General features: G+C 37.1%; 1 protein-coding gene and 1 long non-coding RNA gene across 8 annotated transcripts in view; one reads left to right on the forward strand and one right to left on the reverse strand.

Moving 5' to 3' along the window:
* The window catches only part of LOC125922938 (uncharacterized), a 172,688-nt gene extending 163,519 nt beyond the window's left edge, over positions 1-9,169 (reverse strand). For all 3 annotated transcript variants that reach the window (XR_007457839.1, XR_007457840.1, XR_007457841.1), the window contains exons 1-2: positions 9,084-9,169; positions 8,761-8,885 (exon numbers count right to left, since the gene is read on the reverse strand). This is a non-coding gene — a long non-coding RNA (uncharacterized LOC125922938). The remainder of the gene's footprint in view (positions 1-8,760; positions 8,886-9,083) is intronic.
* A 79-nt stretch (positions 9,170-9,248) lies between these two features.
* Positions 9,249-21,932, forward strand: part of SMARCAD1 (SWI/SNF-related, matrix-associated actin-dependent regulator of chromatin, subfamily a, containing DEAD/H box 1) — a 78,040-nt gene continuing 65,356 nt past the window's right edge. For 2 of the 5 annotated variants that reach the window (XM_049630880.1, XM_049630884.1), the window contains exons 1-2: positions 9,436-9,678; positions 9,960-10,201. In XM_049630880.1, coding sequence (XP_049486837.1) covers positions 10,012-10,201 — 190 coding nt within the window. In that variant the 5' untranslated portion in view covers positions 9,436-9,678; positions 9,960-10,011. Of the gene's footprint in view, positions 9,344-9,434; positions 9,679-9,959; positions 10,202-21,932 lie in introns of those variants that run through there. The other 3 variants (XM_049630881.1, XM_049630882.1, XM_049630883.1) reach the window with 3 other exon arrangements.

Raw genomic sequence — 21,932 nt, forward strand, 5'->3', positions numbered from 1 at the left:
AACACTGATGAAAGAAACTGAAGATGACACAAATAAATGGAAAAACATTTCATGCTCACGGACTAAGAAAGCAAATATTGTTAAAATGTCTATACTACCCAAAGCAGTCTACACATTTAGTGCAATCCCTATCAAAATACCACCAGTATTTTTCACAGAGCCAGAACAAACAATCCTAAAATTTATATGAAACCACAAAAGACCCCAAATAGGGGCACCTGATTTGGTTGGGCATCCAACTTCAGCTCAGGTCATGATCTTGCGGCCCGTGAGTTGAGCCCAGTATCTGTCTCTGTGCTGACAGCTCAGAGCCTGGAGCCTGCTTCAGATTCTGTGTCTCCCTCTCCCTCTGCTCCTCCCCCATTCATGCTCTGCCTCTCTCTGTCTCTCAAAAATGAATAAATGTTAAAAAGAAATTAAAAAAAAAAAAGACCCTGAATAGCCAAAGCAATCTTGAAAAAGAAAAGCAAAGCTGGAAGCACCACAATTCTGGACTTCAACTTATATTACAAAGTTGTAGTGATCAACACAGTACGGGTACTAGTACAAAAATAGACACAGAGATCAATGGAACAGAAGAGAACACCCAGAAATCAACCCACAACTATATGGTCAATTAATCTTTGACAAAGCAGGAAAGAATATCCAATGGGAAAAAGTCAGTCTCTTTAACAAATGGTGTTGGGAAAACTGGACAGCAACATGCCAGAGAATGAAACTGGACCACATTCTTACCCTATACACAAAAATAAATTCAAAATAGATTAAAAACCTAATTGGAGGCATGAAATCATTAAAATCCTAGAAGAGAACACAAACAGTTACTCCTTCGACACTGGCCATCACAACTTCCTTCTAGATATGTCTCCTGAGGCAAGGGAAACAAAAGCAAAATTAACTATTGGAACTTCAAAAAAAACTTCTGCCCAGCAAAGGAAACAATCAACAAAACTATAAGGCAACCTATAGAATAGAAGATATTTGCAAATGACATATCTGATAAAGAGTTTGCATCCACAATATATAAAGAACCTATAAAATTCAACACTCAAAAAATGAATTGCCAAAAATGGGCAAAAGACATGAATAGAAATTTTTCCAAAGAAGACATCCATATGGCTAACAGATGCATGAAAAAAAAAATGCTCAACATCATTCATCATCAGGGATATGCAAATCAAAACCATGAGATATCACATCATACCTGTCAGGATGGCTAAAATTTAAAAAATGCAAGAAACAACAAGTGTTGGCCAGGATGTGGAAAAAAAGAAACCCTCTTACACTGTTAGTGGGATTGCAAACTGGCACAGCCACTCTGGAAAACAGTATGGAGGTTCCTCAAAAAGTTAAAAATAGAACTATCCTATGATCCAGCAATTTCACTACTAGGTATTTACCCAAAGAATACAAAAATACTGATTTGAAGGGACACGTGCATGCCTACGTTTGTACAGCGTTATCTACAATAGCTAACTTATGGAAACAGCTCAACTATGCATTGACTAATGAATGGATAAATAAAAGGTGGTATATATATATAACAGAATATTACTCAGCCATAAAAAGAAGAATGAAATCTTGCCATCTGTGATGACATGGACAAACTAGAGGGTATTATGCTAAGTGAAGTAAGTCAGTCAGAGAAAGACAAATACCATATGATTTCATTCATATGTAAAATTTAAGAAACAAAACAAGTGAGCAAAGGGAAGAAAAAGAGAGAGACAAACCAAGAAACAGACTCTTAATTATAGAGAATAAACTGATGGTTACCAGAGGGGAGGTGGGTGGCAGGATGGGTTAAATAGGTGATGGGGATTAGGGTGTGCAATTGTTGTGTTGAACACGGGGTATTGTATGGAAGCGTTGAATCACTATATTGTAAACCTGAAACTAATATTATACAGTATGTTAACTAGAATTTAAATAGAACTTTTTTTAAAAGGCACATATAGGGATGGAATCATCATTAATTCCACCAGTTATGAGGATTCAGGACCTCTGTGTCAGAATTTATCAATGTGAAAAAAAAAATTTCTCACTATGAAGAGCACAGAGCACTAGGGGGTACATGACCCTCCTGAAATTATGTACAATCCATAACATGCATATGCAGGTTTTTCTAAAGCATTCCATGGCTTCTTTTTTTTTAAATTTTTTTTTCAACGTTTTTTATTTATTTTTGGGACAGAGAGAGACAGAGCATGAACGGGGGAGGGGCAGAGAGAGAGGGAGACACAGAATCGGAAACAGGCTCCAGGCTCCGAGCCATCAGCGCAGAGCCCTACGCGGGGCTCGAACTCACGGACCGCGAGATCGTGACCTGGCTGAAGTCGGACGCTTAACCGACTGCGCCACCCAGGCGCCCCGCATTCCATGGCTTCTTAAAAAATCAGAGTCTCAAAAGAGGTTCATGACCATCCCCTCTACCTCGCCAAATTATGAATTATTATTTTGAGAAAAGAAGTATTTACTTACAAACTGGTAATATTTGTCTTAGTTTCTTGTTACCAAAGAAGAAAGATCTACTTAGTTTTATGACTTGGTATCTTGTATTTTCCATTTCATATTTATGTGTGGAGGTAAGATTAGTTTATACAAGTTTCCATTACCAACTAGGTGTGGTTTACATTTTAAGATATCAAGTTAAGAAGGGATCCAGGTTTGCAAACCCTATTTTTAATCTCTGTTGCTGTTTATTATTTTGTTTTGCTTCTTATTCAATTCGAATTTGGAAGGATTTCTCTTTCCTTGAATTGCTTCCTGGTTTTATTTTGGTAAATATAAAGCAAAAAGAAATAAAAATAAAATGTTGACAATCTTTCCTCCTATTTAATGAAGAAATTTGAGGCTTCTATAAAACATTTTCACTGAGCCTATTTCAAAGCTAACAAGCAATTAACAAGATTTTGGCAGCTATATTGGTCTGGAGCCTATGGAGAAACAGAACTGGTACAATATATGTAAATATACAGAAAGAGATTCATTATAGGGATTGGTTTATTCACTTTTAGAAGCTGAGAAGTCCTGCTCCAAGCTAGAGGTCCAGGAAAGCTGGTGCTTTACTTCAAAAGCCCAAGACCCAAGTCTGAAAGCCTGAAAACAGGCTCAAAGGCAAGAGAAGATGGATGTCCCAGGTCAAGCAGAAGGAGTGAATTTGCCCTTCTTCTACCTTTTTTTCTATTCAGGCCCTTCAAGAATTATGTAATATCTACCCACATCGGATGAAGGCAATCTTCTTTACTCAGTCTACCAATTCAAATGCTAAACTCTTCCAAAACACTCTCAGAGACACACTCAAAAATGTTTACCAGCTCTCTGGGCATCCCTTAGCCCAGTCAAATTGATACATAAAATTAAGCATCACAGCAGCCTTACATAAATATTTATTTTAACTTAAAAGGTGAATTAGGGGCGCCTGGTGGCTCAGTTGGTTAAGCATCCAAGTTTGGCTCAGGTCATGATTTTGCAGTTCTTGAGTTTGAGCCCCACATGGGGCTCTGTGCTGACAGCTCAGAGTCTGGAGCCTGGATTGGATTCTGTGTCTCCCTCTCTCTCTGCCCCTCCCCCACTCACAACTCTGTCTCTCTCAAAAATAAACATTAAACATTTTTTAATAAAAAAATAAATAAAATAATACCCATTTTACTGTATCTTATGATTTTATAGGTTAGGAATTTGGGCCAGGCTTGCTGAGTGATCAAATTTTATCATTTCTTTCTCATTTACTAGTTGAAATACTTTTATAAAGAAACACTCTCTCTCATCTGTTATTTAATTACCTAGCAGAACCCTTCTGAGTAAAGGCAATATAAAAACTTGATTCTTTTCCTATACTTGTCAATTTTCATAACAATGAATTATCTTTTCCTTTCATTCTCCAAAGATAACCAGTTTAAAAAAAAAATCAAAAAGAACTGATGGATTTAAACATATTTGATGGCTTTCAAATAAATTCTTTAGGAGTACTCATGAGAACAACACCCATAGAGTTCCTGCACGATGTTAATAGTTTATCTGTGCCTATATATGTGTATATATATATATATATATATACATATATATACATTTGTAGGCTCTGTGCTTGGAAGAACCCAATGTGCAGGGCCTGATGCAGGGCTCAATCACAAACTGTGAGATCATGACCTGAGCCAAAACCAGGAGTCAGACATTTAATTGAATGAGCCACCCAGGCACCCCTGTGCCTTTATATTTTAAAAGCACTTTTTGCCCAATATAAAATCTTTGGATCACATTTTATTTCTTTGAGCTTCCTAGATACAATGTTCCATTTTCTTTCAGCATAAAGACTTGTTGTTAAAACTGTGATGGTAATATAATTTTCTTTCCTTATTGGTCACTTGCTTATTTTTGTCTAAATGTTTAAGGAATTAAAAAAAATATTTTTAAGTCTAAATTTTATTAGAATATGTCTTGCTATTTGCCATCTGGGTTGATATCCACAGGTATTTATGTGCTCTTCCAATATACGGTTTCAAATCTTTTTAATTTTTGGGAAATACTTTTGGAATTACAACTTTTAGTTATTTCTTCCACATCTTTGTTTTAGTTTTTGTCTGTAGTGATTCCTATTATAATTATGTTGGATCTTCTTTGCTTATTTTCAATATTTATTATTTTCTCTTGAAATCTATTTACCTCTCTTTTATTTTTTATTTTTTTCCCTTTCACCTGCTATTTCTCTTTAGGCATTATGTGTCACATCTAGTTTAGTCTTCATTAAAAAAAAAAAAAAAAAATATATATATATATATATATATATATATATATATATATATATATATATATATTACTTTCCTTCCCTTCTTGAGTTACATTACCTCTTTCCTAGTTTTTTGTTTGTTTGTTTTAACTCTGGTTTAAAGGGTGCCTGGGTGGCTAAATTGGTAGAGCGTGTGACTCTTGGTCTCAGAGTTGTGAGTTCAAACTCCACAGTGGGTGCAGAGCTTACATAAAAAAAGTAAAAAAAAAAAAATTAATAAGAAAAAACCTCTGGTTTATGTCATTCTTCCATGACATGTAACATTTTGAAGATACTCAGCTTATTTTAACATTTCTTTGTGGTTATCTGTATGCTTAAGGCATTTTATATAGTTATTAATATCATTCATTCACTCAACTCAACACATATTTATTGAACATGTACTATGTGCAGACAGGCATTGTAGCCTGAACTTGAACCATACTAGCCAATCAAGATTAATGAGTTATGCAATTCAAATTTTGTGGTTGTTATGCAACAAAATGTTGACAAATATACCCTACTTACAATTATTAAGTCCTAACCATGTTTAGTCTCAACAGAATACTTTTACACCATTAATTCTGCTTTCTTGAAATTCTCATTTTTGACCCTGTCAGCTGGATTTATGTCTTTAGGAACAGCTTAAGGAAGATATATTTTCAAGGAATTAAAAGTTTGAATTTTTTTTTTATCCATCAATGAACAGCATATAGATAATCTAAACAATTACTGAGCCACAATATTTTCCCTCCCCATCTTTGTAGTTGTGTCATCATTAATTTCTGGCATTTAGTTTATTGAACAAGTTCTGACTTTTTTTTGCCCTTTTGTACACTGTCTTTTCTGGACAAAAAAAAGGGGGGTGGGGGAGGCACCTGGGTGGCTCAGTCAGTTGAGCATCTGAGTCTTGGTTTCAGCTCAGGTCATAATTAATCAAAGTTTGCTTTTCAGTACCCTGATCCTATGTTTATTATTTCTTTAAATTTCATTGATTTCACTTCTTTGTCTTTTCCCTCTTCATTCTAGGGGGAAAGGTGGTTTTCAAATTTTCTTCCATATCAATAATTAAATGTTGATAGTCACTTTTTACAAAATGTGTTAAGTTTATTGAGTTACAACTTATAAACAATAAGATTAAGCCTTAAAAAAATTTTTTTTAATGTCTATTTACTTTTGAGAGAGAGCCAGACAGAATGTGGGGGGCGGGGGTGCAGAGAGAGAGGGAGACATAGAATCCAAAGCAGGCTCCAGGCTTTGAGCCATCAGCACAGAGCCCGACATAGGGCTTGAACCTACAAACTGTGAGATCATGACCTAAGCTGAAGTTGGATGCTTAACGGACTGAGCCACCCAGGTACCCCAAGATTAAATTTTTTTAAGTATATAGTTGAGTAAGATTTGACAAATATATTTAGTTACCACTATAATCAGCCCACTCTGGGAAAGAGTAGAGTGAGACAAGCAGGACACCAAGGACTGAATTTTGGAGAATGACCATATTAAGGGTCATAAGGAAGAAAAGTCAGAGGACTGGTTTTTAGCCCCAATTACTGCTATAATTTTAGAAGATTTTAGGTTCATATAGCAATCCTTCCACTCTTTTGCCTCCTGTTATGGGCTGAATTATACCCCCTCCAAATTTATATGTTGAAGTCCTAATTCCCATTATCTCAGAATGTGACTACACTTGGACATAGGGTTGTTAAAGATGTAATTAAGTTAAAATGTGGTCATTTAATTAAATTATGAAAATTAGTCACAAGCACAGAGGGGAGACCATTTAAAGACACAGGGGAAAAATGCCCAAAGAAAGAGGGATAAAGCAGAAGAAGCCAATCCTGCCAACATCTTGATATCAGACTTCCAGCCTTCAGAGTTTTTGAGAAAAAAAAAATTCTGTTGTAGAGGCCATCCAGTCTGTGTTATTTGTTATATATTCCCTTAACCTTTTAATCCACAATCAAGCAAAATCCCTATCATGGAAAATTCCAAGTCTCCCAGGTCAGTGAATGCTATAGAACAATCCCACCCTTAGAAATGGGCAAGAGTGGGGGGCCTGGGTGGCTCAGTCAGTTAAGCATCCAACTTCAGCTCAAGTCACGATCTCATAGTTCACAGGTAGAGCCCAGCATCAGGCTCTGTGCTGACGGCTCAGACCCTGAAGCCTGCTTCAGATTCTGTCTCCCTCTCTCTCTGCCCCTCCTCCACACACATTCTCTCAAAAATAAATAAATGTTAAAAAATTAAAAAAAAAAAAAAAGAATTGGGCAAGAGTGTTCCCTCTACTGGACCTACTGCTTTACAGAACTCAATTCTGGCTTTTTTCCTGCTATGCCCAACCCCAAAGAGCAAGGAATCAGTGGGACCAAAACCTATGCCTTCAATTTTAGAGATTGCTTTTGAGTAGGTGGTCCCTGAGGTCTCTGCTTACACAGCTTCAAGAAGGCTAGCAGTGACTTTTACCCAGGTCTTTCCTGCTGAGGGTCAACAGATACTTCCAGTATCTATATTCTTAGATCCAACATGAAGCAAAAAGGCTTCTAGGCCCAAAAGGTGATGAAGCAGTAGGGCAGGAATAGGTTTGCCAAAGAAAATACAGGATATCTTGTTAAATTTGAATTTCAAACAAACAACAAATAAGTTTTTAGAACAAGCAAGTTCCAAATATTTAATGGGGCATACTTTTACTAAAAAGTATTGTTTATCTAAAATTCAAATTTAACAAAAAAGCCTTCATTTTTTTAAACAAATATGGCAACACTAGATGGGAGTTATAGCTGGGCATTTGAGCTGGGTGTCATATGCATGAGCACCAGGCTCCTAATGGTATCAAAATGAATGGGAGGACATCATACAGGGAAGGCAGGATATATATGCCAACCAATTCTTGAATCATCCACATGCTGTCCAAAACAGAAATTCTAAATTCAATCCGGCTTTCCAGGTTATTTTCAAAATAGGGCAATAGGATGTATTTTATTTTTACACTTTGTTAACTGTATTTATGTTTAAATATTTAGACATATGATGTGTGGGTCTCAATTTTCACTCTTGCTCCAGTTGTACAAATGTCAAGGGGTGCTGTAGAAAATTGCCTTAAGAAATCAACAGAATCATCAATCACATATATAGGATTAGGAAACTAAGGGTTAGAGAAGTGATATATTATTTGCCTAAAGTCATTCAGCTAGTGGAATCCATTTTCAATGTTAGATCTATCTGAATATAAAGCAAATATTCTTTTTTAAAATTACATGTACTGAATGGTGACTATGGTTAATACTTTATTGCATATTTGGAAGTTGCTGAGAGTAGATCTTACAGCAAATATTCCTTACCACCAAAAATCATTTACTATGTATAAGTTGTTACATCCCTTGATCACATCAGTTACTATGCATGCACTAAGTTGGTGCATTTCATGGCACATCAGAAATAGGTATAATGAAATCTTAATTGTTCAGGCTTTGATTCTGAATTTTATGGGTCAAGACAGTTGATTTTATAAGTGTGCCTGCATTTGATAAACCTGTGGGTTCATGTTATAATTATACAATTCAAAACACTGGTTTATAAAGTAGAATGCCAATTTAGGATTACAATGGCCAGTGTATTTGGCAGAATGTTTTGTAGTAATTTCTTTTTAAGGGAAATGTCAACCAGAGGATCAAATTAAAACACAGGAGGGGCGCCTGGGTGGCGCAGTCGGTTAAGCGTCCGACTTCAGCCAGGTCACGATCTCGCGGTCCGTGAGTTCGAGCCCCGCGTCAGGCTCTGGGCTGATGGCTCGGAGCCTGGAGCCTGTTTCCGATTCTGTGTCTCCCTCTCTCTCTGCCCCTCCCCCGTTCATGCTCTGTCTCTCTCTGTCCCAAAAATAAAATAAAAAACGTTGGAAAAAAAAAAAAAAATTAAAACACAGGAAACTGCCTGTTTAGCCAAATGCTAGAACAAAAAGAGTAAATATTCTAAAGGTAATATTTCGGTCAACATACATGAACGGTCATACTCCACTCTAAGAACAATCCAGCGAACAGTGGGGAGGCAGTTCATATGCTCTGAAGTTCAACATACCCGGCTTTTTACTTCTTATTATTTAACGTCTGCAGGCCTCAGTTTCCTTTTTTTGTATAAAAAAAAAGGCTTCATGTTAAGGGTTGATTATTCACGTAAAAATATCTAGCACAATATCAACATTATACTATGTATAAATTATACAACACATTATACATAATATATAAAATACTATATTATTACTATGTTACTTATTGCCATTGCGCAATTTATTACTGTTTCATTTAATAACTCTCTAGCTAACCTGGAGAAAGAGGCCATAAACGAGCTCACAAGCGTAGAGGCGGGTACGAATTACCATGGCAACAGCGCGCGCCTAGACATCTTCCGCTCGCGCGTCGCTGGGGAAGAAAAAAAAGCCTAAGCTGCGTGTTGCGTCATCACCGCGCGCTCCTTTGGTCTCTCCGTGCTGTTTTGGAAGGTCCCGGCCCGGCTACCGTCGCCCCACGCCAGGAATTATTTTTTCTTTCAACCTTTGTTACATCGCATCGAGCCTGCAAGACTGTAAGTACTAAAGAAAGAAAGAGGGCGATTGGGTGATCATTAAAAGAGATGCTGCAGCACACTCTCCAGCTCTGAACCCTCCCTGTGTTTTCTTGATCCTATCAGCTTCCTCTCAGCTGGGATCGCGCCGCGTCAACTTCCGGGCGGGTGCCCGCCAGCACGGCCTCCGCCGCTCCCCTTCTTTGGCCCCTTTGTGTCCCCGCAGTATCGAGGCGCGGGCCCTGGCACGTCCTTTCTCGAGGCAGGGAGGACCGTAGTGCAGGGAGCCTCTCACTGTGGGCGGGGGCGCGGCCCGCAGGGGGGTTAGAGTGGGGAACGTGCCTGCGCGTGCTGGGGTAAGAGGAGGTTGCACGAGGGTCAGCGTGTGGTTTGAGGAAGGCGGGGCGGGGAGGGGGGCGAAGAAGGGGAGTAGAGACAGAAATGGAAAATTTTAAAAAGATATCCCTGTTCACCTTCTGATCATTGTGGCCTAACAATGAGGCGCAGCCATAATAGTCATCCTGTGCCACTGGCATGTTTGTGTGCTCTTAATTGCCTTGGGAATGAACTGCTAAGGCTTTGTATATTTTATATTGTTTTCATGGCCTCTTTTTCTCTTTTTATTTTTTTCCTGCAGATAGTTCATTTAAAGCTCTTAATTCCACAGGGTGGTGGTGGTTTCTGCCAATATGAATCTTTTCAACTTGGACCGTTTTCGCTTTGAGAAAAGGAGTAAGATTGAGGAAGTGCCCGAAGCAACCCCCCAACCCTCCCAGCCTGGCCCTTCTTCACCAATTTCTCTTAGTGCTGAAGAAGAGAATGCTGAAGGGGAGGTTAGCAGGGCAGGCACACCTGATTCAGATATAACTGAAAAAACAGGTGAGTTACAATGTTGCAAATTGATGTAGCATCAAGAGGTATTTAGAAGATGAAAAGCAGAAGAGATTCTAATATTTATTCTTGATGTTGTATGTACTAATACATTGTTTTCCACCTTGCGCCTTTAAATACGGCTTTGGGGCTGCCATAGGCACCATTGTACCATCAACTGAGCATCCATAGCTTCTTCAGTTTTATATGAGTTCTTGGAATGTGGCCCAGTGATGGAAGTTGATATCTGAATTTAGGTCATCCTTAGGTCAGAATAGTTGCTGCTGGAAGAGAAACTAGGTGATTCAGTCCTATGATGTAGACTGAGTCTGCTATTTGGCCAGGCGTTTATATTAATTCCGGTATTTTCCAAAAAATAATTGCTCACTTAGTATGAACCAGACTTTACTCAAGGTGCGTGAAGACCACCTCTGAACAAATGAAGGGCAGATCTCATTCAGATTTTGCCACCACTGGACTTCTGGAGATTCCCCAGGGTGCAAATGAATAATTGGTATTGTTAAAGGTGAATGAACCATTTTTAACTTCTTAAGCTGGTTGTCACAGACAATAACACGATTTGAGAGGAAGCCAAAAATTAGCATTTCCATTTTAATCTATGTTCTTTGAACAATTAACAATTAGAATATATTTGAACTCTTCTTACATTTTAGGCATAATACTGAGTACTACGCAGTCTCATTTAATTTGCACAGCAGTCCTGCAAGATTTTATCCACATTTTGTTGAAATGAGACCCAGAGAAGTTAAATTGTTAGGAAGTTGATAGCACTGGAACTCAAATCCAAGCAATCTAATTACTGAGCATAAACTTTTAATTGTTTGTATTATGCAGTTTCTTTTGAAGGGTGAAAGGAATATTAGAAGTTTTATTTTAATGTTTATTTTAGTAATTCCTTTTTTAATGCAAAACTCAGTATTTCCCTAGCAGCTTTTATGTTGATGTGGCCCTGACAAGATTGGTAATACATAGGTTGTAATGTTGGTATCTTATTTTGTTTGCTAGTCTTCTGTTTAACAGTGATGGCAGACTCCCTACAAGTTATCATTTGAATCACACCTCAGAATACTTGGGTATAATTGGAACATGGTGGAATGATTTGGTAGGTTGAATTACGTGGTAATGAGGAGTCACATTTTGAAAAGCTTCGTTTGTATGAAAGGCTCTGAACTTGTCCAACTTCTGTGGGGGAACCACGGAAGCCCAGGAGTGATGTCCTTGTGTCCATTCTTTCAATAGATATCTACTCTGCATAACATGCTCTAGTTAATATGTAAACACCCAGGTACTTTAATATTTTAACAACACATGTATTAGTCTGTTTCCTATGTAGTTAGAGAGGGCTGGGAAGGCCAATGTGTAGGCATGGGATTTTGAATCCTTAGAAGTTTCGGCTGCTTCATTTTAGTTAAATTAGACATTGGACAAATTACTTACAATTTGAGATTAACAATTTTTTCATCTATAGAATAAAAATCACTTTGTAAACTGGAGCTCAGTGGAATGTTTTATCAATATTAATGTGAAATTCTTAATTGTCTCTTCCAATCAGAAGATGCTGGTCTACTTTTTTTTTCTGTTTAAGGAGATTTTATTCACCTTTATTGGGATTTTTTTTTCCCTTATGTGTACACTTTTCCTACAAACTGAGATTGCCTTTACAAATCACATGGGTAGTCTTCATGACATTGGGAAATATAAAAATTAAGTTTGTTCTGAGAATGGTAAGAAAAGATGACTGTAGGTGGTACTGTGAATTTGGAAGAATCTTAAAAACAAAGGTTAGGTTTCAATTTTACATTGTAGTTATTAGGGATCCATTAAAGCCCTCTTAGATAGAAGGGTAAAATGATGAAAGAAAGTTGTTTTGTCAAGAAAAATCAGTCTAGCAGTCATGAGTACTGTACATTTTTTGAAGGGAGAGAATTCATTTAGGAAGCTCTTTTAATCTAAACTTGATTATAATAGAAAGGGAGAAGGAACAGATACGAAATATTTCAAAGAAAGGGCAAAGTTTTACAACCAAATCTGGAGGAGGAATGAGATTAAACAATTTTAGTTTAGGTTATTGAAAAAAATGGTAGTTTTGTACATCAGAATAGGTATAAGGGACCCATCCTCAGCCATTGGGCATGCCTTTAAAAATTCAAATAATAATTAAATGTCCTGCCCCCAATGTATCATGTCAGACAAGACCTGAGGCGACTTAGCATGGGGTGGGGAATGCTGACCGAGTGTTGGAGTTTGGGTCCCAGTAGAGGACAAGGTACCGAAGTTCTTTTAGAATCCTAACTAGATAATGGAGATTAGGGACTCATTGGTTGGGATGTGGATTTTGACCTTACTTCCTTTATCACCGTATGATAGCTTCTTATTCTATCATTGTGTGACAAATGCTATATTTGCTTATTTACAATGGAGCGTTAGGGTCTAAATCAGGTCTAAATCATCTAATTTTAAAAAAATTTTTAATTCTACTTATTTTTTAATTTACATCCGAATTAGTTAGCGTATAGTGAGTGCAACAATGATTTCAGGAGTAGTAAGTAGTGCCCCTTACCCATTTAGCCCATCCCCCTCCTGTAACCTTCTGTTTGTTCTCCATATTTATGAGTCTCTTATGTTTTGTCCCCCTCCCTGTCTTTATGTTATTTTTTATTTCCCTTCCGTTATGTTCATCTGTTTTGTATCTTTAAGTCTTCATATGAGTGAGGTCATATGATATTTGTCTTTCTCTGACTAATTTCACTTAGCATAATACCCTCCATTTCCATCCACGTAGTTGGAAATGGCAAGATTTCATTCTTTTTGATTGCTGAGTAATACTCCATTATGTGTGTATGTATGCATGTATACACACACGCACACACACACACACACACGCCACATCTTTATCCATTCATCCATAGATGGACGTTTGGGCTCTTTCCATTCTTTGGCTATTGTCGATAGTGCTGCTATAAACATTGGGGTGAATGTGCCTCTTCAAAACAGCATACCTGTATCCCTTGGATAAATACCTAGTAGTGCATTTGGTGGGTCGTAGGGTAGTTCTACTTTTAGTTTTTTGAGGACCCTCTATACTGTTTTCCAGAGTGGCTGCACCAGCTTGCATTCCTGTAAATCTAATTTCATAAATAGGATGGGAATTGTAAAAATTGCCTGTAATGACTCTTTCAGCTAACTCTTAATTTTACCAATCTTAAGATCTTATTTCCTACCACTGAGTTACTGTGTCACAGCCACACCTTTTTAATTTTTTTATTTTATTTATTTATTTTTTTAATGTTTATTCTTGAGACAATGCGAGAGACAGAGTGCAAGCAGCGGAGGGGCAGACAGAGGGAGACACAGAATCTGAAGCAGGCTCCGGGCTCTGAGCTGTCAGCCCAGAGCCCGATGTAGGGCTCGAACTCACGAACCGTGAGATCATGAGATCATGACCCGAGCCCAAGTCAGACGCTTAACCGACTGAACCACTCAGGTGCCCCCAGCCATACCTTTTTAAAAATATGGCAGGCACAGCGCAGTCTTTCCTTCTTCCCATTTGCTCTTTCTTCTGCCTCCAAGACCCTTCCTGCTGATATTTGCATATGATTTTGGGCTTAGTGATATATTTACTGCCTTTAGAAGGCCTTCCCCATCACAGTCTTTGAAGTAGCAACTCCAGCCCCTCCCCCCCAGCTGTATCTACTGTATTTTTCTATATAGTATTTATTACTGCCTAACATGGACTATATATTTGTGTCTCCCTTATTAGAAGATATCCATGCGAGCAGAGAGTTTGTCTATTTACTTGTTCACCATTGTTCAGAGCAATGACTGCTGTATAGTAGGCTCTTAATAAATATGTGTTGAAGGAAGTAGTATTGAATAAGTGGGGTGATACTAGTAATTGTACAAATATTTGAAAATATCCTTCCTCCTGTTTATAATCTTGAAACAGTCCCATAGCTGTCAGGCATTCTTCAGCCATGGTCACTTGAAACTGCTTTTGATACAGGACAGGCTCCCTTGATCCAATCCAGCTTTTGGATATGAGATGACATACACTTAACTTGTGGGCACCTCTCCCTCCCAGGTTTATTTTGCTTTTATTGTATCCAGAGTTATTAATGATTATTGCTTACACATTATTTCTCTCTTTTTCTTTGACCTTTTTGAGACCACAGTGGGTTTCAAGGGAATAAAATGATGGCAGATGAGAGAGGAAAGAGCTTATATTTTATGCATAAAGAATAAAAATATGAGCAAAGTTTGATCCTCAAGGAGCACGAGGAGAAAAGGACATGTATACCTACATAGTTAAAATAGTATAATGTAATAACTCACAGGGGAAGATGTTAAATAGTGTAGGATTGCAATCCAATTCAAAAATGCTCATCTATTCTTCCTGGGCAGGATCAGGAAGAGTCACAGAGAGATTACTTTGGACCCTAAACAATGAATCAGGGCTTATTTGGTGAACAAGAGGTGAAAATATATATTGCTTTGAAGTGTGGTATGTCTATGGGAATAGGAAGGTTATATTATCTGTGGAAGAGGAGGTTTCGGGCTGTATGGATGAAGCTGAAAAGATAGAAATGTAAACTGCTAGGTTGTGAGGGGCCTTTTTATGCTGTGCCAGGAAGGATGGACTTTTTTTGGTATACACTATAGAGCATTTTAGTATGAGAAGACCATTGATAAAGCTGTTGAATTAATTGAAGTCTAAATATGGGAAAATGATAGTAGGACAGAGGAGGCATTTTAGGGAAATTTTATATTTCAGTATTTGATGGTATTTGGTGATCAAGTAGATGTGGAGAGTTTAGGGGCACCTGGGTGGCTCAGTCAGTTAAGCGTCAGATTCTTGATAATGGTTAAGGTCATGATCTTATGGTCCATGAGTTTGAGCCCCACGTTGGGTTCTGCACTGACAGTGCAGAGCCTGCTTGGGATTCTCTCTCTGTCTTAAATAAATAAACATTAAAAATTGTTTAAATAAATGTGGAGAGTTTGAAGATAACTCAGATATTTCTTGCTTAAACAGCTGGGTGATTGGCACAGTCTACTGAATTAGTGTATTTAGGAGAAAGATACTAAAACATGTTGAGTTTCAGTTCTCCTATTTTATTTTTTTTAATGTTTATTTATTTTTGAGAGAGAGACAGGTGTGAGTGGGGGAGGAGTACAGAGAGAGGGAGACAGAGAATCCAAAGCAGGCTTCAGGCTCCAAGCTGTCAGCAGAGAGCCCGATGCGGGGCCCGAACCCACGAACCGCGAGATCATGACGTGAGCTGAAGTTGGACGCCTGACCGACTGAGCCACCCAGGCGCCCCTCAGCTCTCCTATTTTAGAAGCGAGATCTAGTAGAGAGTTGAACATCAGAGTTTGTAGCTCAGGGATGGTTGGAACCTGAGAAATCAACTTTGGGGGTCATCATTATAGTATTTAAAAAATGTCCCCAAGCACAGTGTATAGTAAAAAACATTTAATGATGGACAGATGAAGGGAAACCAGTGGAGGTATAAAGGATAACTAGAGTGGTCATAGAAAATGATAGTACCTTGAAAGCTAAAGAAAGGTGAGTTTCCAGTTTTGTGTATAGTGAACAGTATCAAATACTGTAGAAAAGTCAAATTGGATGGGAACTGATAGAGACCACTTTCCTTGGAAATTAAATGTTGCGGTTAACCTTTTACAGACCTTTAACCCTTTCAGTAGAAAGGTAAGGAAGTGAAGATTAGTCTTTCAAGAAGGGAGAGAAACAACTTGACAGGAAGGCAGTGTCAAAAGATGTTTCAGGATTGTTGGACTGAGATACTTGTTGGCCAAGGGGAAGAAACTAGTGGAGAGGGAAAGGGTGAAGGGACGGGAGGTATCTGAAGACAGGCATCTAGGGATAGGAACAGGAGCACAGCTAGACTGTTTAATGTCACACAGAAATAGAGACACGTTTTATCTGGGGAGAAAAAGTGATAAAGTAAAAATAAATGGGTTAATCAAATATTTTGAGGTTGGAATGGAGGAATGTTTTAGTATAAGCTTGCCTAATTTCTTAGCGAAATAGATTCAGTGTCCTAAAATAATTGCCATTTCACTGTGGTTGTCATGTTGAAAGTAACTTTTTAATAGAAAAATTTAAAATTATTCCCGTTAATTAGAAAGATTTCCAGAGAGCACTGCTGTGTCATACAGGTTGTATGACCTTGGGTAAGACATCAGCATTAAAAAAATTTTTTTTAAGTTTTTTTTTTTAAATGTTTATTTATTTATTTTGAGAGAGAAAGAGAGAGCAAGTGAGCAGGGGAGGGCCAGGGAGAGAGAGAGAGAGAGAGAGAGAGAGAGAGAGAGAATATCCCAAGCAGGCTCTGCGCTGTCAGCACAGAGCCCGACACAGGGCTCCATCTCACAAATGGTGAGATCATGACCTGAGTCAAAGCCAAGAGTCAGATGCTTAACTGGCTGAGCCACCCAGGGGCTGCAAGAAATCAGCATTTTTTAACTTCACTTCCTTTGCTTAGAAGTTCTCTGAAGTCTCTGCAAATGGTAAAACAGGTATGATCCTTTGAATAATGGAGCTGAGTGTATCATTTTAGCATCATGATTTTGTAACCAGGTGATACTAAGGTTTTTAGGTGTGTGTCACCAAAATGTGAATCATCTCTATATCTTTGGATAGTCGCTCTGGTTTCTTAATGTGTGCAAGTGTTGAAAAGCAATACTTTGTTGAAGGCTTAGTGCTGAATTGTTCTGATAGAAGAAAGTACAATGAGTACTCATACTTAAGTAAAAATCTTAAGTACATTTTAAGTGTATGCTTTCATCTGTCTTTCCTTTCTCTACCATTTTATTCTATGCTTAGCTATTGTTTCCTTCAAAATAAAGTATATTTTAAAGAGATGCAATATTGTGTAACAAGAAGCTTCTATAATCCCTTAGTTTTGGTGTTTATTCTTTCACATTTTTTCTCTGCCTGTATATATTCCAGGTTTTTGTTTTTACTATATGTACAGTGTATATTATATGCTATACCTTAATTTTTTTTAATGACCACAGAATGTCTTATATAGATGTATTATAGTTCATGTAGTCTCCTATTAATAGACATTGGTTGATTGGGTTTTTTCGTGTGTGTGTGTGTGTGTGTGTGTGTGTGTGATCAAAAGAATGTTATAGTGACCATCCTTTTACACAGATATTTTAGCTTGTGTATAACCTGTAGAAAAATTCTTGGAAATGGAATTGTCAGATTAGAGTGAATATTAGTAATATTTTAGTAATCACCAAGGTGCCCTACAAAGCTTTACCAGTTTGCACCAGACTACAGTTTGGTTTTTAGAGGTCTACTTTTTCATACTAAGCCAAAATATTGCACACCTTTTTAATGTTTAATAGGCAATGAAATTGCTTTATTTTTATTCTTAATTTTAAAGTTAAGTATGTTTTCATTAATATATTAGCCATTTGGACTTTTTCTGTGCTCCTTTTTCTCTTTTTCTGATAATTTAAAATCTTTTGTTCTTTTGATTCCTTGTTTGTTGTTTGCCATAGAGAAATTTTACATTTTCATGTGGTCAATTTGTTCATTTCTTTGATGGCATCTAGAGCATAAGTCCTGATCAGACAGGCATTCCTTTATTGTAATAATATATATATACACACACACACACACACACACACACACACACACACACACGTATAATATATACAGCACAGCTGTGTTTTTATTTTTAATTGTAGTAAAATAAACAAAATTTACCATTTTTGCTATTAAGAATACATATTGCGGGAGTGATAGGTATGTTCACATTATTGTCCAATTAAATTCAGAATTCTTCATCTTGCAGAAATGAAACTTTTTCCCATAAAACTCTTCCCTCCGATTAAACACTTCCCTCCTATCCCCAGCTTGTGGCAGCCACCCTTGTACTTTCTGTCTCTGAATTTGACTTCTCTAGATACCTCATAAAAGTGGAATTATACAGAATTTGTCTTTTTGTGAGTGGCTGATTTCCTTTTGCATAATGTCTTTAAGGTTCACCTATGTTGTAGCATGTATCAGAATTTCCTTTTCAAGACTGAAAAATACCCTATTGTGTGTATATACTACATTTTGTTTATCCATTCATTTGTGGATGGACACTTGGGTTGCTTTTACCTTTAGGTTATTGTGACTAATGCTTCTGTGAAATGGGTGTGTAACTATCTCTTAGGGACTCTGCTTTCAGTTCTTTAGGGTATATACCCAGAAATGGAATTGATAGATCATATAAGAAGCCATCACATGTTTTCCATTAATGCTTGCACCATTTTACTTTTCTGCCAGCAGTTCACAAGGGTTCTAGTCTCTCCACATCCTTGCTAGTACTTGTTTCTTTCTTGTGTTGTTTTGTTTTGATAGCCAAACTAATGAATTTGAATCAGGTTCTGCGTTGATAGCCAAACTGCTGAGTTGGGTTTTGTGTTGATTTTTATTTTAATCTTAAATCTCATCTGGAATTTATTTTGTTATCAGGACCAAAGAATGGGTGATACTGTTTTCTCCTTTGCTCATTATTTGTCATTTACTAGTTTGTTGTCCCAGAACAGTTTATTGATAAACCTTTCTTCTTATATATGAAACATCATTATAGTCTAAATTCCCATGTATATTTGTATCTTAACAGGCCATTAATCAATTTCTCTAATTCTATATTTGTTTACAACATTATCTTAATTCTGTGGTTTTAAGGTATGTATACAGTAGGTCATAGATTTTGAAGTGTTTTTTTTGTTTTGTTTTGTTTTTTCTTCTTTGACCTGAAAGTCCAAAGAAGTGGTTTCTGTGGCTTTTTTTCTTTTTTAAATTTCTAAGTAGGTGAAATTTTGCTTTAGTATTTTTATTAACATTTATTTCTGATTTTATTATTTTATGACCAGAGCATATGGTCTACAGTATTTCTACTTTAGCTAATTTACTGAAATTTTCTTTGGGGCCTAATTTGCCATTACTTTCTATAAAAGTTGTAAGATTTCTTGAAAAAATGACATAATCTAAGTGATAGACTTAATTATGTGCCAAATAATAGATGAATTTTATTTATATAATTTTTTTCAAACTGTGGAATACAAACATTGTGTCATAAAGTCAGTTTCTTGGATCCTGACTAATTACATACAACTGTTTTTTAATGGAGTGGAATAAATAGAAAATTATCAAAGTATCATTTAATAGAAAGCCTCTGAAACTTTTATTTCAGTTATATGTATTTAAAAATGGGGCACTTGGGTGGCTCAGTTGGTTAAGCATCTGACTTCAACTCAGGTCATGATCTCACGGTTTTTGGGTTAGAGCCCCATGTCAGGCTCTGTGCTGACAGCTCAGAGCCTGGAGCCTGCTTTGGATTCTGTGTATCACTCTCTCTCTGCCCCTCCCCCACTTGTGCTCTGTCTCTCTCTCCTCTCTCTCTCTCCCTCCCCCCCTCCCCCCTCCCCCCCTCTCAAAAATAAACATTAAAAAAAAAGAAAAACTTTTCAAATGTCTCTCTTACAGTGGGTCCCAATCAAAAGTGTTTGAAAAGCACTAATCTATGTCTTAATTATTTTTGTGCTATTAAGAGCTTAGACAGTTAAAGCCTCATATTTGTTTCTGTTAACTTTTTGCCTTATATATCTTGTAGTGTTTATCTCTTGTTATTAATATGAAGTTAAGATGTATGTCAGTTATATTTCTATTGTAGATGTAAATTCTGTTATTAAAAAGTATCTCAAGTTTAACACATGCTTTGTCCAATAGTAATAGCATGGCTTTCTTTTTCTTTACATCTTTTATATTTATCTTTCATTTGGCTTAAACCTGAGATGCTTCTTTCTCATGTCATCTTAGAGTGATGTGTTAGAAACTATTCTTCAATCTTGTATTCAGTATATTCTTTGTCTTTTTATAGAGTTTTCATCAGAGAGATAGTTTATCTTTTAGAAGATAGTAAAGGTATTTCTCTTTCTACTATGACATTCCAATTAAGACTGCCCAAATTTTACTATTATTTTGGTTACCTTTTAAAAAGGTAAATCAGTGATGTGTTTTACTTGGTATTCAGAGTTAGTTGCCATGTTAGAGAATTGAACCATGTAGAGCAACACAATTAGAGTATCATAAATGGCACAGTTTTATAAGTCTTCAGGATAGATACAAAGGTTTATGTGTTTTCATTCTACTTTATATATGGATTATCAAATTAATTTGGACTACTTTAGTGTCAACTCATAATCTAGTAGTGATTTTTTGTTTTTGAGTGGTCCTTGATCTTGGACAATTTGGAAAGGTCATACTAGTGTCAGGCTTATATGCTGCTTCTTTTTTTTTTTAATGTTTATTTTTGAGAGACATGGAGCATGAGCGGGGGAGGGGCAGAGAGGGCAGAGAGAGAGAGGGCAGACTCCGAAGCAGGTTCCAGGCTCTGAGCTGACAGCTCAGAGCCCAACGTGGGGCTTGAACCCACAAACTGCGAAATCATGACCTGAGCCAAAGTTGAACGCCCAACCAACTGAGCTACCGAGGCACCCCAAATTATTCTTTTTTTTTTAATGGTAGACTTAGATGTGAGAATGGGTACAAACAAACTGGAAAAATTTGGAATATAAGATTGCCTTCTTTTCTGCCTACCACCAATGGGGAATTTAGTTTGGAAAAACTTCCTGGAACCGTGGAGTCTTCTTGCATATTCTCATGATGGAGGTTCCCATTAACTTTTGGTAATGAGAAAATATCATCATCTTTTTTTTTTTTTTTTTTTAATGTTTATTTTGAGAGAGAGAGAGCAGGGGAGGGGCAGAGAGAGAGAATCCCAAGCGGGCTCTGCCCTGTCAGCATGGAGCCCGATGTAAGGCTCATCTGGGGCTTGATCTCATGAAGTGTGAGATCATGACCCAAGCCGAAGTCAAAAGCTGAACACTTAACCAACTGAGCCACCCAGGCGCCCAAAATCATCTTCTATCTCTAAAACATGATAGGCTTTTTTATTGTTTTTATACGAAAGGGTAGGCTGTTTTCCTACATGTTCCTGTAGCATTTTGTTTATTCTGTCATGGCATGAATTCTATTTTATAACAGTTACTTGTGTACATGACTGCTTAGTTCCTATTATTCATTTCTTTGGTGCAAGTTGGACGATAACTTGCCCTTTTTTTTCTTAACTAGTCCCTACCTCCTGGGACAGTGCCTTTTACACAGAAGACGGTCAGCACATGTCAGATTTTAATAGTAGCTGATACCTTTATAATTATTTCTACGCTTTACCATTCTTTAATTTCCCGTCTCTTTTGTGCTGCTGTTTAAAAGTGCTTGTTTGCCTTGGCTCAGCATCATTGCATCAAGTTTTGGCCATTCCCTCTTAGCTATTTTTGCTGTTGCTTACTTCCAGAAATAGTTCAAACAAACAAATCTAAGCATTATTATTCTAATTCTAAATTATTGACTATATTGGAAAGTTGATATTTTTATATAAACAAGCTCTTATTCTGTCCCATCTGTTTTCAGACTGTGGTATGTGAACCTTTAGGATCCCTAAGGGCAAGCTACTTTCATGACAGTAAGATATTACTTGCCTTTTTACTGTTGATATTTGCACTGATGGTACTAAAGCCATGGTAGGTAAAACTGCTGGTGCCTTAGCATAAGTCAAGGCCGAGACTCCAAACTGTTCTAATAGTTACTGTATTCTTAAAATTTTTTAAATGTTACTTTCACTTAATG

The sequence above is a fragment of the Panthera uncia genome, chromosome B1 (genome assembly GCF_023721935.1).
Source record: "Panthera uncia isolate 11264 chromosome B1, Puncia_PCG_1.0, whole genome shotgun sequence".
NCBI classification, from domain to species: Eukaryota; Metazoa; Chordata; class Mammalia; order Carnivora; family Felidae; genus Panthera; species Panthera uncia.